The 15,931-nt window shown below is 44.1% G+C and overlaps 1 protein-coding gene across 8 annotated transcripts; it reads left to right on the forward strand.

Moving 5' to 3' along the window:
- Nucleotides 1-65: 65 nt before the first annotated feature.
- CRYZL1 (crystallin zeta like 1) lies at nucleotides 66-15,572 on the forward strand. 8 transcript variants are annotated; one of them, XM_017743331.1, is made up of 16 exons: nucleotides 66-165; nucleotides 708-794; nucleotides 1,519-1,590; nucleotides 2,409-2,486; nucleotides 2,967-3,039; nucleotides 3,449-3,493; nucleotides 4,736-4,804; nucleotides 5,886-6,019; nucleotides 6,803-6,914; nucleotides 9,834-9,857; nucleotides 10,808-10,906; nucleotides 11,905-12,026; nucleotides 12,258-12,363; nucleotides 13,778-13,823; nucleotides 14,224-14,365; nucleotides 15,170-15,572. In XM_017743331.1, the coding sequence occupies exons 3-15, from the start codon at nucleotides 1,525-1,527 to the stop codon at nucleotides 14,321-14,323; spliced, it is 1,074 nt and encodes a 357-aa protein (XP_017598820.1). In that variant the 5' UTR covers nucleotides 66-165; nucleotides 708-794; nucleotides 1,519-1,524; the 3' UTR covers nucleotides 14,324-14,365; nucleotides 15,170-15,572. The 8 variants fall into 8 exon arrangements, with proteins under 8 accessions (XP_017598820.1, XP_017598821.1, XP_017598817.1 ...); XM_017743332.1 differs by lacking the exon at nucleotides 66-165 and adding an exon at nucleotides 391-544; XM_017743328.1 differs by lacking the exon at nucleotides 66-165 and adding an exon at nucleotides 391-504.
- The last annotated feature ends 359 nt before the right edge of the window (nucleotides 15,573-15,931 follow it).

The raw sequence follows: 15,931 nt of genomic DNA on the forward strand, positions 1-15,931 counted from the left end.
TCAACAAAGAGAGCTCTGAACCGCGGCAGGCCCCGCCTCCCCGACCAATCACGGCTCTGCCAGGCTGAGGGGGTCAGCCCTCTGGGAGCGGTGTGGGGCGGCCGCGCTCCCTCCTCGCCGCCTGCGCGCGGGGCCTTCGTTGTGCATACGGTGTTAATTCGTGAGGTAATTGCGGGTGGCGTCCCCTCCCTCTCCCTGGCGACTTCCCAGAGGCCGCCCGGGCGCCGTAGCCTCCCTCCTCGTCTCATGGAATGAGTGACATCCGCGGGGTCCAATCGCGCTCCAGCTTTCACCATGAGTGGCGGCCATCAAGACCAATCGCAAGCTCTGTCGGGGCTGCCAGAGGCTGTGATTGGTTGCGGACCGAGGGGGCGGTGCCGGAGAGGAGAGGCGGAAGTGAAGGAGCGTCATGGCAACCGCGGGCGCGTCGCGGCGTTCCGGAGTCCCGCGGAGGCGGAGCCCCTGAGCCCTTGAGGGTCCACCCGGGCCTGTTGGAGCCTCTCGGTGCGGGGCGCGTTCTCTCGGAGCCCTTAGGAGGCTGCCCGTGGGTCGCGGAGCGAACACGGGCCCGACATGTGCGGGGTCTCGGGGTGGTCCCTCAGGGATTAGTGCTGCAATAATGGTCGCATGATTTCCTGCCTCTGCTCCGTGCTTTCATTTTTCCTTATTAACTCAGTTTTGTTGGGATTTTTTTTCCTTTCTTAAAGGTTCCTGCTTGTTGAGGACGACACGGGCCGTGTCGGGAGAGGAGACCAGAAACCCAAGCGGTGATTTTTGGTGAAGTCACACGTAAGGTTCGCTGTATTCCTGGACTCGAATTCCCTGTGTTCCCTGTATTCCCTGTGTTCCCTGTATTCCCTGTATTCCCTTTGCACTGCCCCTCTCTGAATTGTGTGGCTGGGTGGCAAAGATTCCCTGTACTGCATGGGGCACCCGTCAGTAAATCCTATGTCATTCAATGCCTTTTCTGCTGTACGTTTATCAATATCTGAAGGGATTCTCCAGGAGAACTGGAGAGGGACTGGGGACAAGGCATGGAGGGCCAGGAGCCAGGGAATGGCTTCCCAGTGCCAGAGGGCAGGGCTGGATGGGAGATTGGGCAGGAATTGTTCCCTGGGAGGGTGGGCAGGCCCTGGCACAGGGTGCCCAGAGCAGCTGGGGCTGCCCCTGGATCCCTGGCAGTGCCCAAGGCCAGGCTGGACATTGGGGCTGGGAGCAGCCTGAGACAGTGGGAGGTGTCCCTGCCATGGCAGGGGTGGCACTGGATGGGCTTTAAGGTCCCTTCCAACCCAGCCCAGTCTGGGATTCTGTGATCCTCAGTCCTGTGTATTTTCTCTGCTATGGCCAGCTAAACTTGTTGATCTGGTTTAGAACTTCTGTATCACAAAGACTCAAATTGCCTGCAAACAATTGCTGTGTTTCTTATAGAGTGTTCCAATTTAATTTAGCAGGGCTTTAATTCCTCGTTTGCCCTACAGACACTGCAGATGTCACCGTTTGGTTGCTGTGTTTTTTCAGGTCGCTATGAAGGCCTTGTACGGTCAGCAGAATTCTCCTGGAGAAGAAATGACATTTGTGTTCCAGGAAATAGTGAGTTCCCATCAGAACAGCTCTGTTCATCAGGAGTGGGAGAGGAGAGTTTGGCTGAATGCCACGGGGGAATTGAAGCACTGAAATCTTCTGCAGGCTTGGGAGAGGACTGGTAGGATCCTTGCACACACAGGCAGCCAAAGGAAGGGAGGGGAGGTGTATTTTTTCATCAGGCAGCACTTGCCAAGACCAGTCCTGGATTTCTCTGCAGTTTTGGTGTCCAAATTTTACAAACAAGCTTTGCAGGCATGAAAAATGAACCCTGGGTCCACATTTCCTGGCTGAATTTTCTGGTCACTGAAAAAGTAGAAATAGAGCTTGAGGAATTTATCAGCTTTGGGATTAGAACAACAGTTCTTACAGGGGTTGTTTATTTGATGCCATTTGGACTTCATTTTGCACTTGAATATTGACCTCAGTGGGTTTGTCAGGATTTGTGCCTCAGATAAAGGGGAAAAAAAGGCCTCAACAGAAAAATAATGTCATTGTCTGATGAGGTTTAGTAAAGTCTAGTGGTCAGTTTGCAATAATAATATAGTAATATAATAATAATGATGATTATAATGGTAAGTAAGGTCTAGTGACCACTTTGCAATAATACTATCATAATATAATGATGATGAGGAGGATAATAATAGCAGTAATAATAATAGTAATACAGATGTATCCAAAATAGTGTGGTAATCCTCTTTTCCTTGAAAAAACCTGCCTGTTCTGCCTACAAAACAATCTAAAAAGTGGGGAAGTGCTTTCAGGAGCTGGAGAAGCTCCCGTGGGCACATCCATTGTCTAATGTAGCAACTGTGAATCTGTCCTAGGAGAGCCTTCCTCCCACCAGAGACCACGATGTGAAAGTGCAGGTCAGAGCCTGTGCTCTGAGCTGGATGGATACAAAGGTATTTGCTCGGTGTTTTGTAGAAGCTGGGGGTGTCTGTGGTTTCCATGGCCCTTGCCTGGTGACTGGCACAAGCTGAGGCTGTGGCCTTGCTGCTGAGAACGGGCAGAGGACTGCTCTGGGGCTCTTGCACATCTCTGAATAAAAAGCATCTGGAATTTGGTTCCTAATTGATGGAGACAGACCAGTTGTCAGGTGTGAGATCTCTTGCAGTAAATCCCTTTTATCTTCATCTGCACTCTAAGTCACAGGTTGGCTTGGCTGGTAGTAACTCCCTGCTTTTTAATGTGCTTTTAAATTTAAATGCAGAATTCAGTGCCATGGTCTAGTATTGACTGAAGAATTTGTGTACTTTTTCCCCTTAGATAACGATTTGATAATGGCCCAAGCTTACTGTGGTGATCCAACACTGTAAGATGATAATAAACATGCAAGGGTAGAGCCTTATAGCAAGACTGATGGAAGCATTGTTTCCATTTAGCTCCTGTCAGAAATTAAACTGAAGAAGGAACTTGTGCCTGTTGGGCGAGAGATTTCGGGAGTTGTGCTGGAAGGTGAGTGAGTGTCAGTGCCCAGGGAGGGGAGGGAGCAGGGATTACAGTCAGAACAAAGAACTCCTCTTTGGGTAGGGCACCTTAGGAGCAGGAACTCTTTGCTTCCTTGACTGTTCTCCCAGTGCTGCACTGGGGCCCCTCCCCTGAGGTGGAGTGTCCAGCCTGGCTCTCAGACACACACTGGGTGTGCCTGCATGGAACTCTCTGTGGCTGAGGTGCCGAAATTTAGGGAATTCAGCACTTGGGCTTGGTATGTGTGTAATCAATAGAATTCCTTTTTTTCACTAGAAATGTGTATCTTTAGTTTTGTGAGCTAGTGATAACCAGTGCTTCCAAATGCACATCCCATTCCAGCTATAAATATTTATCTTCTTCCCTTCTTTCCTCCTTTTCACCTCTCCTTGGTGAGTTGGAAGCAAGGTGACCTTTTTCCAGCCAGATGACGAAGTGGTGGGTAAGTTAATGCTTGTTTGCCTCATCAACTGACAGTCAGTCATCTTTTTATAATGAATGACTGAGGTTAGAATAATTGGTAAGGCTAAATTAACCATATATTTTCAAAATTAAATTGCTGTCACATGAATAACTTATAAATGGAAAATTTGTTCTAAGAATGTTCTCTTAGGATTTGAAATATGGTGTTGTATTAACCAACAAATTGTGAATGAATGCCTTAGGAGAGAAGAGTTATTTCTTAGGGACATTCTTTCACACCTGTTTATATTTTGTGTGCTGAATCAAAGGATTAGAGGATGACTGAAGTTCTGAAAATAGGACAGAGTGGAGAGTGATGTGGGGAGAATGTGTGTGTGGGAATTGTGGTCCTTCTTGCATTATTCCCTCATTGCACAAGAGCTGCTCCGGGCAGCTCCTCTAGACTGGTTATTCCCTGGATAAACCCTGGAGACAGCTCCAGGTGTGCACAAGCATATTTTTAATAGGAACTGTGAAAGACTGGACACAGCAGGCAAATGTGCAAGGCAAAGCCCTTTGGTCTAAATGGAGTGTGAGATTTGTGTGGGAGAGGGAAGAAAAGAATGGTTTTCCCTGGCATGGAGGGGACATTAATCCAGGAGACAGAGCAGGTGCCAGAACCTCCTGTTCAGGAGAGTTCTGTGGCCAGTGAAGGTAAAAAGCTCAGTTATGACCAGGATGGAGGGTTTTTTTCTGCCTACCCTGCCTTTGCTTTCTCTGCCTTCCCTGGGTAGTTCGGTTTTCCTGCACGTCCTTTTTCCTATTCCTGCTTTTTAGCACTCCCACATTCCCATGTGTTCTTCCTCTGCTTCTTTCTGTGCCTTTGTTGCTGAACCACACGTTCAGGAATTGGGATGGGAGAGGGGCTGTGGGGTGGCTGCTCCGTGCCTCAGATCCATCCTCTGTGGAATGGGAACACTCAGGGTGTGGAATGAGTTCAGACATCACCAGACAAAAATGACACCTACAGCACCAAAAAGCACTTGGTGGTGTCCCCATTCTTCCTCCCTCAATCCCAAAGTGCTGTAGAAGCACCTCTGGACCTGCCTCGTCCCCACAGACACCCCGGGCGGGACCTGGCCAGGTTCTCTTACCTGTCCCAAACCTGCCAGGAGGGGACGGAACCCAGACCAAGTGGGACCAGGGAATTCCCTGGGAGAGTGCTTTGGTTGGAACGATTGCTTGTGTGAGATTTAAGTCCGTGTTCTTTTTTTTTCCCCAGGAATTTTGCCCCTGGATTCTGAGGAGTCTGGTGTCTGTGAAGTTATCCTGGTTCACGAGCATTATTTGGGTATGTAAATGATACATTTTGCTAATAATTGTTTTTACTGTATCTGTAGAATTCGGTCTAGCTTTTCTAACAGGGAGCCCTTTACCTTGGACCTCTGGGCACACTCCTTCCATTCCAACATTCCAACATACCAGCTGCCCCACCAAGTCACAGCAATTTGAACCCTCAATGCTCTCAAGGTCTTTTTCTTTGCTGTCACCATTTCACAGTTCACAATGGCCTAAACCACACAAGCAGACTTTGCCTGTCCCTTTTTTTTCCCTTTTAATTTCCCATTTTGTTGCTTCATTGTTGCTGTACTTTTTCCTAATCTGTCAAAAAATTTAATGAGGAGAAATTTGCTTTTTTCCTCTCTTTGACTCATTCCAGCAACAACACTTGGGAACAGGCTAACAGATAGGATGCAACAAGCAGACTGGAACCGGAGAAAGGAATTTTCAGGGGTGAGGGTCAGGGAAAGCCTAATATTGAAACATTGTTTTCCATTATTATGACCTTCCAGTTTTCCCTTTCTGGGCACAAATTGCTTTGATGAGTGGGATACTAAATGTGGGAGTCCCTGTCTTTCTTCCAACAGTTTGTTACCTTGGGCAAGCTATTATTTTGCTCAAAATTTGCTCTTCCCAAAGAAACTGTTGCTGTCCCATCCCTGGAAGTGTCCAAGGCCAGGTTGGACAGGGCTTGGAGCAGCCTGGGACAGTGGAAGGGTGGCACTGGAGGGGCTTTGAGGTCCCATGCAACCCAAACCAATCTGGGATTCTAAAATCTACGTTCGTGTCCTGTTGTTTCTGTGACTGCTCATGAATTCCAGCTGCGTAGCTATGAGGTGGCTCCTTTAAACTTGGTCATACCAAAATGGAATCCCTACTTTCATTGTGTAAAATATGGTAAAATATCCTCTCCATGGCTTCTTACTATATGAGAGGGAAACAGGAGTTGCTGTTGTTGAGCTGTTTGCAGGCGGAGTCTTCCTGACTCGCTGTGGCACGTTTTGCTAAATCAGCCCTAGGGATTTCCTGGTTTTTTGTTTTTTACCATCTCTTTTGTGTGTGTGTGTGTGTGTGTGTTTGTCCCCCCTCAGTTCACAAGCCACAGAAGGTCTGTTGGGCGGAGGCAGCCGGGACGGTCCGGGACGGGCTCCGCGCGTACACGGCCCTGCACTACCTGTCCCAGGTGTCTCCTGGCACAAGTGTCCTCGTCCTGGATGGAGCAAGTGTGGGTAACAGCTGGGCAATAATCACAGATTCCCTCTGTGCAAATAACTCCCTTAGCACATGGCCCCTGCATTTCTCACAGTGGGACTCACCAGGGCTTCTGTGGGACTGCTGGCAGTGCCCTTCATTTCATGGATTTGCAGGAAGGGCCCTCCCACGTGAGATCCTGAGCCAGGAGTATTGGCCTGCCTGGAGTGTGGGGGGTGCAGAGAGGGAGGGTGTTCCCATGTTCCACAACAGCACAGTTTTGCCCTGAGTCCTCAGGGATGACTGCAGGAAAATGCCTTATTTTTCAGTCCTCTCCCAGCTCTGCTTTTTACCTTTTCTTGGATGGAAATAATTGGAGTTGCATCCCTGCAGTTCTTAGTGCTAGTGAAGATGTGGGGCTTCCTTAGCCAAGGCTCTGTAATGTAAACATGGCTGGGGCTTTTTCCTTGGAGCTTTTCTTCCTTCAAGCTCCGAGTTCCAACTGCAGTGAAGGTGGCTGTGGTAATTAAAGTAGAATCTGAGCTATTTTGTTGACAACAAGAACCAGTTAATGACTAAAAGTTCATTCAGAGCTTCCCAGTCACTGAAAAGATTTGTTTTGGCTTCACTTAGGACAGAAGCAGATCCAGGAATATTCAATTCTTGGTTCAGCTGTGTTTTGTTGCAGGAGTAAGTTCATTTCTGGGTACTCTCCTGAGTGGCCTTTGCAATGTAATTGTTCTTAAACAACATCAAATTGTTGCTCTAAATAAATGAACTAATAAATTAGTCAATGAACCTGCTTTTCCTTTCTCAGCCGTTTGGTACCATCGCGATTCAGTTGGCTCAACACAGAGGGGCCAAAGTCATCTCCACTGCCCACAGCCTGGAGGACAAGCAGTACCTCGAGAGGCTCAGACCTACTGGGGGTGAGTTTTACCCTTCGGTGCTAAAGTTTGTCCTAAAAAATGTCTCAAAATATTTTCTTCTATCTGGTCTAGAGACTTACTTCAGTAAAAATTAAATACAAATTGATAAATAGCCTAATTAAATAGTTTTCAGATTTGTTCTGTACTCCACAGGTATTTAATTTCTGGTTTAGCTGTACTTAATGGCATTTTTATTCTCCATTTAAGTTGTAATGACTGGCAGTACTTTCCAGTAGTGCTGAGTGCTGGCTTTTGGCCTAAGTGCTCAGGAAATCTTTTCATTTGCTGAACTGGTTGCTGTGGGCAGAGGGAAGGATTGCTGACTCACCCCTGTCCCAGTGTGTGCCCGGGCTCACACACCTGACATGCAGTACTCAGCAGGCTCAGATTACTCCTAGCAGTGCTTATGAAGCTTCAGGTACTGCACAGCTGGAGCTGGACATGCACAGGCTCTGCATTCTCCTGCTTTCTAAAGGAGCTTGGCTTCACACACAACACTTGCATTCTTCCCTGACTTCTTCCCTTTCTTCTCTTTGATACTTCAAGTTTGGTTTTTTTTTCCTCTGAAAGTAACATGAGAAAATACTCTGTGTAGGAGCTACTGGCATCTTTTCTGATCAAAATTTCAATGGTGTTTTGTGGAGGAAAGTGGAATATTCCTCTCTTCAGACAGTTCTAAAATAAAGGATGGATTGTCAAGTCTGGCTGGATTGCAGCAAAAGGTTAAAACTGGTGCCTGCTATTTCCTCCTGCAAATACCAAGTGCTGCATTGTAATCCCCAGATTTCTTTTTCAGAGTATGATTTTTGTTGTCATTCACTGAAGTTTACAGAGCAGCAGCTGTAAAATGCCTTTGGGGGGAAGCCTTGTGCAGCCACATCTGTATGGTCACAGCTGCATCCACCAAAGCCCCCCTGGGCTGGGGGAAATCAGCTGCAGGAGGTGATGGTGCTGGCAATGCAGCACCTGCCAGGCTGATTTCTCCAGAGCTTGATATTAACTCTGGTTTTGCAGTTTGACAAAAAAATCCCCTATTTTTTCCTTATTTCAGCAGCCTATTTTACTGTCTCTGTGTTTGTATATTTTACTGCACCAGTAGTGGTGGCAGACATCAGAACTGGAGGATTTTTGGGAATGCTGTTGCTATGCAGAGCCTTGTTGCACCAGCTGTTACAGGGCCAAAGAGGAAATATGAAAGACCTAAAACTTCCTTTTGTAATATTTTATGGGTATATTTTGCTAATTATATGAAAAAATCATGAGCTAAGAAAGGACTTGGCAATTTCATTCTCACTTTTTACAGCATTTTAAAGTTCTTTGAATGTTAATATCAGATAGATCCTAAGTAACCCAAGCTCTAAGTGGCTTCTTGTGTCTGTGGGTGGAGAATATTTAGTTTTGTGCTGTTCAGTGGGTTTTTGGTTAGTTTTTGGCAAAGTTTTCAGTGAGCAGCAGTTTGTGTTATCATCGTTGAGCATACCAAGCTGCTTCCTGGAATGGCTGAGAGGGAAAAAATGATAACTGCAACTTTATTTCAAATAAAGAAATTTGCTGAACCTGGGTACAGCATTAAAGAGAGAAACAGTTTGAGTGCAAAAAAGCAAAAAGCTTTTAAAAGTGTTCAGGCTTTTTGGTTTGTTTGTTAATCAGTGTGATTCCAGTGCCTGAAGTAGAAGTTCCTGGTAATGTTCAGGACCAACAGGATGGGGCTTTTTTTGTCTTCAGTAATCTCTGGAGTAAAAATTATAATAGAAGGAAGGAGGGGATTTTAACAAATTTTGACATTTTAATGTCTGTGTTTCAGGCTGGAGACAGAATATTCCTTAAGTAATGAGATGAGTTTTTGTTAGAGAACACAAGGAAAAGTATCTTTACGTACACAGATATTTCCTCTGCTCCCAAGGGCACCTCCTGCTATTTTTTTAGTTTGGTTTGTGAGATTTTTTTTCTGTGCCACCAGCACTGAGCTGTCAGGGGATGCCTCTGCTAAGAACCCACCAGTGATGTCCTGGCTCTCCTGAACACAGTCCTTAAACCCCCAGCACATCCTCTGGGTGACAGGGCTTAAATTTTGCAGCTGAACTTCCTGGGGGAGAGCAAACTCTGGGAACAGGCTGTGGAATCCTGGTGTTTCTGTGCCTCCCAAACAGTGGAGGAGGAGAGAGACTGAAGTTTTGCCAGTCAGAAAAATGTTGCTTTGGAAATTGTGCAAGTCACAGCAGAAGAAACTGAACTAATTTACAGATGTCCTGTGAGAAATATATAAATGACAAAGGATTATGGAAAATTATATTACAATTTATTGCTTGGCCTTTTCCACAGTGGTGAGAACTTTTTTCAGCATTTTTTAGGAAGGAAGTTGACCAGGATTTTGATAAGTACTGTTTGAATTATTGTTCTGAGTTAAGGACATTTTTGCTAAACAGAAAGGAGAAAATAGTCAAACTTATGGAACTCTGGCCTTTCTTTTTGACAGTCAGGCTTTGGGCCTCTGAAACCAGAGTTATTTTCAAAAGGTGAAATTATTTGCAGAAATAATACCATGTCAAATTGCCCCATTAAAGAAAATCTTTTAACCTCCTCACTGAAGAAAACTAAGAAAAGTATATTATGGGAGTTTATTTGCATATGGGGAATGTGACTATCGTTAATTAATTAATTATTATCCTATCTTCAGTAAATTTTGACCGTGTGTTGTCTCTAGTGAAATCATTTGACTTCAGTAAAAAAAGAGAGGGAATGACTTAGGATTTTAATGCATCCTATGATTTAATTGGGGATTTGAAGTGACAAAAAGAACTAAACCCAAGGTATTAACTGATGATTTGTTAATATCCTTAATGACCAGCTCCTTGCCTTTATTCTTCCCTCCTTCCTTCCCTCCTTCCTTCCTTCCCTGCTGCTGGGATCACATTCCAGAAGGAGGCCGGCAGCCTTTGGTGGGTAAGTACAGATCAGAGCTGAGGCCAGGAGCCTCTGGAAATGGGCCTCCAAATTTCTTTGATGTTCTTTCAGTTCTCATTTTGCTGTGAAGTTTTTGGCCTGTTTAGTTTCTAAATGTTTGTTCTTCCTCATAATGATGAAACAAAACCAGTAGCTGCTCCTTCTCTGCCCTTGTGTTATTGTTATTATATTAAAAATGGCTTTTGCCTGAAAGAGAGCAGGGCTGGATGGGAGATTGGGCAGGAATTGTTCCCTGGGAGGGTGGGCAGGCCCTGGCACAGGGTGCCCAGAGCAGCTGGGGCTGCCCCTGGATCCCTGGCAGTGCCCAAGGCCAGGCTGGACATTGGGGCTTGGAGCAGCCTGGCACAGTGGGAGGTGTCCCTGCCATGGCAGGGGTGGCACTGGGTGGGCTTTAAGGTCCCTCCAACCCAAACCATTCCAGGATTCTCTCATTCCTGATTCGGTGGTTCATCTTTATAACCAACCATAAATAGGGCATCATAGATACAGGACAGCAAAATGTGTTGGTGGCTTTCAGTTCAGCAATATTTCAAGAGCAGATGTAAATCCCTTCACCTAAACATTTAATGAATGACCCAGAGAGCCAGGACTTGGTAGTTTTGGACAAGAATAGTAAAGAATGAACTTAGAGAAGAATTTCTAATCTTAGAGTGCCACATTTTATCCTTTTGGGCCAACAGACTCATGAGTTGAACTTCTGCATTTATATTGTTTGGTGTTGATTTTGCGCTGGGTTGAAAATGGGAAAAAAAAAAAGGTGTGCCAGGGGTTTTTTGGGTGTGGCTGCAAACCCATTTGTGGCACCTGCACAGACCAGAAACGGCGTGTGCTGCTTGGAATGCGAGCTCTCATTTTTGAGCATCTAAACTCCATTGTCATGGATCTAAAGTTGGCTTTTTTGGAGTTAACGCCGTGTCCTGCTCCGGCAGCCCGAGTGATCGACGTGTCCCATGGGAAGATTGACGTGGCCGAGAGCTGCCTGGAGGAGACGGGCGGGCTGGGCGTGGACATCGTCCTGGATGCCGGAGGTACTCCCGGGGGAGTGCCTGCTTCCCTGGGCGTTTCTGTGCGTTGTTCCACAGAGCTCCTCTATCACCCACTAGTGGAAACATCTCTTAGGCAGCAGCTAAACGGGGCTGAAACATTCCTCTGTCTAAAATTAAAAAATGGGTTCAAAGAGTGGAGCTGTGACATCAATGTTTACACTGCCTTGTTTGAATACAGAAATTAACCCTAATTAACAGCACTGTCAACCTGTATTGGCAACCAACTCTAACAGGTGAAAACTGAAGTTACTATTCAGAGTAATATAAATTAAATATATGTAAATAAAATATTACATATTATTATACTGCATATTATATCTATTTATTGCTATTGTTATATATTCTATATATAACATTGCTGATAGGTATTCATATATAATAGTATGTAAATATATGGTAGTATATAGCTAAATAGTATGTAAATATATAGTAGTATATAGCTATATCATTTATATATTTTAATTATATATTATTTTATATTATATGTACTATTCTTTTGTATATATAACACTATATATAGTATATATAACACTATTTTATAGTGTGTTATATATTGTATTTTATATATTATACATTATGTTATATATACTATGTATTATGTTTTATACATTTTGTGTATTATATATATTTTATACATTTTATGTATTATATATACTGTATTATGTATAATATATATACTAATATGTTACATACTATATAAAATAAGTTATATTGCTAGTCTATGTTATTGCTATTTATATTATATATATAAACAAAATATTCCTCTGAATAGTAACTTCAGAGCTATTATAAAATATTACTCTGAATAAAGTATATAAAATATTCAGGGTATAAATAAAATAATAAATTCAGAGTTTTCAATGATTTTTAATTGAAACAACCAAAGAACTTAGATTTCCACTGAAGTGTGTGGAAATAAATACACGTTGAATTTTCTACATTTTCTTCTGAGCTCAAATGAATTTATTCTCGCTCCCCAGTGAGGTTATACAGTGCTGAAGATGAACCAACTTCCAAATCCCAGCTGCTCCCTCACAAACATGACATCATCACTCTGCTTGGGGTTGGGGGACACTGGATAACGATGGAAAAGAACCTGCAGGTAAAGATGCCTGTGTCAGGGAGTGATTTGTCCCACAGAATCTAGAGATACAGACACATAAAACTCTCCTTTCAACCCATCAGTGTTACAAGTTTCCTCACTTTTAAGAGTGGGCAAAGGGTGGGTTTTTGTTTGGTTTAACCATCTCTATTAAATAACCATTTAACCTTTATTTTTTCACAGGAAAATGGAACTAAATAGCATTTTTCTTTTTTCTTCAATTTGCTTCAGCTGGATCCTCCAGACAGCCATTCATTGTTCCTTAAGGGAGCCACAGTGTCCTTCCTGAATGATGAGATCTGGAACTTGTCCAATGTGCAGCAGGGGAAATATCTCGATATCCTTTGGTGGTCCTGTGGAATTCTCACTGCTCATAGGAGTGAAAACACAGCTGGGAAATCCCACTGAGAGGTTCTCTGCTGCCCAGTGTTGCAACTCAGCTGAAAGGTGGAGCTAAAGAATAAGAGACACTCAGGTTTTAAGGTATTTTCTGCATTCCTTTTAAATATATCATGGAATCCCAGACTGGGTGGGAAGGACCCTAAAGTTCATCCCACCCCACCCCCTGCCATGGGCAGGAACACCTTCCACTATCCAGGTTACTCCAAGCCCCATCCAACCTGGCCTTGAAAATGTCTCTACAAGCTTCATTAAAAGTAGTGCTGCAAAACATCCATTCTGGGGAAAAAAATGCACTATTTTGGTTCAGTATTGAACCAATTAATTGAAGATTTCATTCTCTAAGTTTTTATTTTATGCAAGTGACATTTTGGATTTTGTTGTTGTTGTGCTTTTGGGCATTAGACACATCACCTGTAACCTTAATGCACTCGTGTTCACTGCAAAAGTGGAAGTGTTTTGGCTTCCTAACCTTTCCTTTATTTGCAATGTACAGAGATGTTATGTACATAAAATGTACTGATTTGTTTTGTACCTAAAATTTATGGAGGGAAAATGTGGATTGGGAAAAGGAAAAGGAATGTCTCCTACGTTTGGGCTGATGTAGCTGCACTGAGCTCCCCGGGCAGGACTTTTTCAGCCCTGGAAGGTTTGGGTGCTTTTGGCTTTAGGGACTTGTGTATCTTGTGAAATTCTGGAGCATCTGGCATTACTGTCATCTGAAGAAATCACAAATTGATCACTTTTTAAAAGAACTTGAGCTTCAAATATCAACCTGATTGCCCTTAAAATGAAGGATGAACCTTATTGTTTGAGTTTCATACAAAGACTGAATACAGCCCTGTGTGTTGTGCTGTCTTGGCTGTTGGTCATTAACTCGCAGACCCCTCACATGGCAGTGGTGCTCCAAGAACTTCCAGCCTCTGCTGTGTTCTCAGCTCCATTTTGGCTTTTTATCAGGTGCCTGTATGAATAGGCACAACAGCTACCTGGTCCCAAAATCTGTTCTCTTCATTTTGCACAGATTATTGATTTGCCATTTTGCCACTGATTATTGATTGATTGATTGATGTTGTACTAGTGCAGGCTGCACTTGTATTTCATATTGAAATACTGAGTATTTGCATATTGAAATATTCCATATTTCATTTCTGCATCCTGTTTCAGGAAAGGAGGTTTCTGATATAGAAACAAGTGCAAAAATCTGATCTAAAGCCTGGAATTGAGGTTCATTTTCATTTTGCCTTGATCCTGCTGGGTTTGTATCAGTACAGGGCTCTGACCAGCAAATGTGATTGTAAAGAGATTTCTCTCCAGCTCTGTTGCTGTTCCTTAACAGTCCTCTTGGATACCCATCCTAGAAGATATCATGGAGAAATTATCAAGTAGCGTTTTCAGGTGAGAGATGTGGAGTTTTTTGTGGGTTTTTTAATTCAGCATTAGCATTGGAAAACTCTTGCCAGCACTAACACTCCTAAGCAGAGCTTCAGGAGATAGGAGGACTCCCATAATAAGGTAGGAATGGAAGATCCCTTCCCTTAAAGCCAGGATAACAATGGCTGTTGAGCAGAACCCTCCCCACCACCCCTTTTTTCCCCCTGCAAGAAGGGTATCTTTTAATTCACTCGTGGCTGCTGTTAGCTTTGGGGCTTTTCCCTTCTTCTGTGCTTTGGAGCAAAGCCATAAAACTGTTACTTTGTTGGAGGAGGGAGGTTGACACGGTGGAAGTAAAATCTGTCCTGTGACATTTCTGTTGTTCTGAGTGTGCTCACCAGCACTTTTTACTGTTTCATTTTAGGCCTCAGCTGGATGAACCGATCCCATTGTACGAAGCCAAAGTTTCTATGGAAATAGTTCAGAAGAATCAAGCAAGAAAGAGACAAGTCATCCAGTTCTGACACACAACTTCTGATTTCTCAGCCTGGGGAAGATAAAGAAATGTAATGTATTTGTGGAGTAAATCAGCGTACACTTGCAGGCAGTTCTGTAAACAGAATTTAAACATCCTTTGTACCTCAGCACAAATGGTCTCTGAAGCTTCCATGACTTCAGGGTTTTTTTAATTCCCTTGAGCAGAATGTTCCCATCAGCAGCTTCTAAAGAAGGAGCCTTGAAATAAAAATCTTGTCTGCCCTGCCCCAGTTACAAATGTCAGAAACATCTACAGGCAAACTCAGTCGCTGTTGGTTTACCCTAAGAAATTAAAGAGGGAAAAAAAGATGGTTTTATTAGTCTTTTTTTCTCCAACCCCTGCCAGTAGTTACCTTTATAGTTACCTTTTGCTTTTGAGTGCACTGAGACCAAATGCTACACTTAAAGACCTTAATCCACATTTTAAATGGTTATTCAAGCAAAGGACAGGCAAAACTATCCAGGCTGGCAAGGATGCCAGAAGGGAAGGATGTGGTAATGACAGCAGGAGTTTCCTCCAGCTCTTTGCCTTCCTTTCAGCACTAAGGCAGGAAACCTGGTAAATCCAGAGTCCCCAGGCTGGTGGAATTGTGTGAGTCAGATGTTTGAGGCACTTAATGTAGCTCGTTACCTTTGATATCTCCCTGTGCTGTGCACTTTCACTTCCCTTCTTTTAACCTCAGCACAGCCCAGGTCTGTCTCTCCAGCATTATCCATGATTGTGGCCTGTCTGCAAGTCAGCAGTGGGGAATGAACTGCATTTTTCTTTCCTCAAAGCACGTGCCTTCCTACATGCTCTGATTTGAGAGCAAAAATACTTTTTTATCTTTCAGCTATGTTGCTCATTTTCACCGTGGATGGCTCAAACCATGGACATGGGCACGTCAAAGCAGTGTCGGGAGTGGGAAAATTTGAGACAAAATAGATTATCCAGAACCACACTTGATCTGTCTCCTCTCACTCACCAGACCTGGAGGAGGTGCTGGATAAATGATGCACGGCAAGCTGATGAAATCAGGAGTGACTCTGGTTTTATCCTTGCGTGCTGCAGTGCAGGCTCGGAAAGGAGAGGTGCTTTGTGCCCGTGTGCACACACGGTCCGGAGCGCGTGAATCGGCCGGGAGCCCCGCACGGGTTCGGAAGCCTTGTACCCAGCTGTGGAGTTTTTCCCTGATGTTGCTCAGTTTTGCTTCAATGTTTCCAAAGTAAAGATCACAGGAAACAAATGTAAAAGTTTAAAAAGACAAGACCAACAAGTGACAAAACTGTGTAAGTATTTTATAGCATCATTTTTCTTTTACTAAATCTTTTGTCAGTAGAGATGTTGCTCTGAACTACCTCTCTATGACTTTTGACCCACATGTATTTCTAATTATAACTTTCTAGTATTTGTTATGCTTTTGAACCCCACGTACAACAGACGAGTGCCATCGATAGTAGTTTTCTCTCCCAAACAGGCTAAAGCACTCGTTTCTTTCTGCCGAAGAGGCGGAACCGCGTGTGTTTCGTGTGCCATCGCACAGCCCGGCGCCGGTATCTGCACAGGGCCTTTAGGGCCTGGGGCAGCCGTGTGGCGATGCTGCCGCCGGCGGGCC

The sequence above is a fragment of the Corvus brachyrhynchos genome, unplaced genomic scaffold (genome assembly GCF_000691975.1).
Source record: "Corvus brachyrhynchos isolate BGI_N302 unplaced genomic scaffold, ASM69197v1 scaffold149, whole genome shotgun sequence".
NCBI lineage: Eukaryota > Metazoa > Chordata > Aves > Passeriformes > Corvidae > Corvus > Corvus brachyrhynchos.

Bases quoted from the DNA above. Each gene is read 5' to 3' on its own strand.
- CRYZL1 (XM_017743331.1), top strand. From the start codon at position 1,525: ATGAAGGCCTTGTACGGTCAGCAGAATTCTCCTGGAGAAGAAATGACA. The intron at 6,915-9,833 runs GTGAGTTTTACC...ATCACATTCCAG, and splicing joins GAGGCTCAGACCTACTGGGG to AAGGAGGCCGGCAGCCTTTG. The intron at 10,907-11,904 runs GTACTCCCGGGG...CTCGCTCCCCAG, and splicing joins CATCGTCCTGGATGCCGGAG to TGAGGTTATACAGTGCTGAA.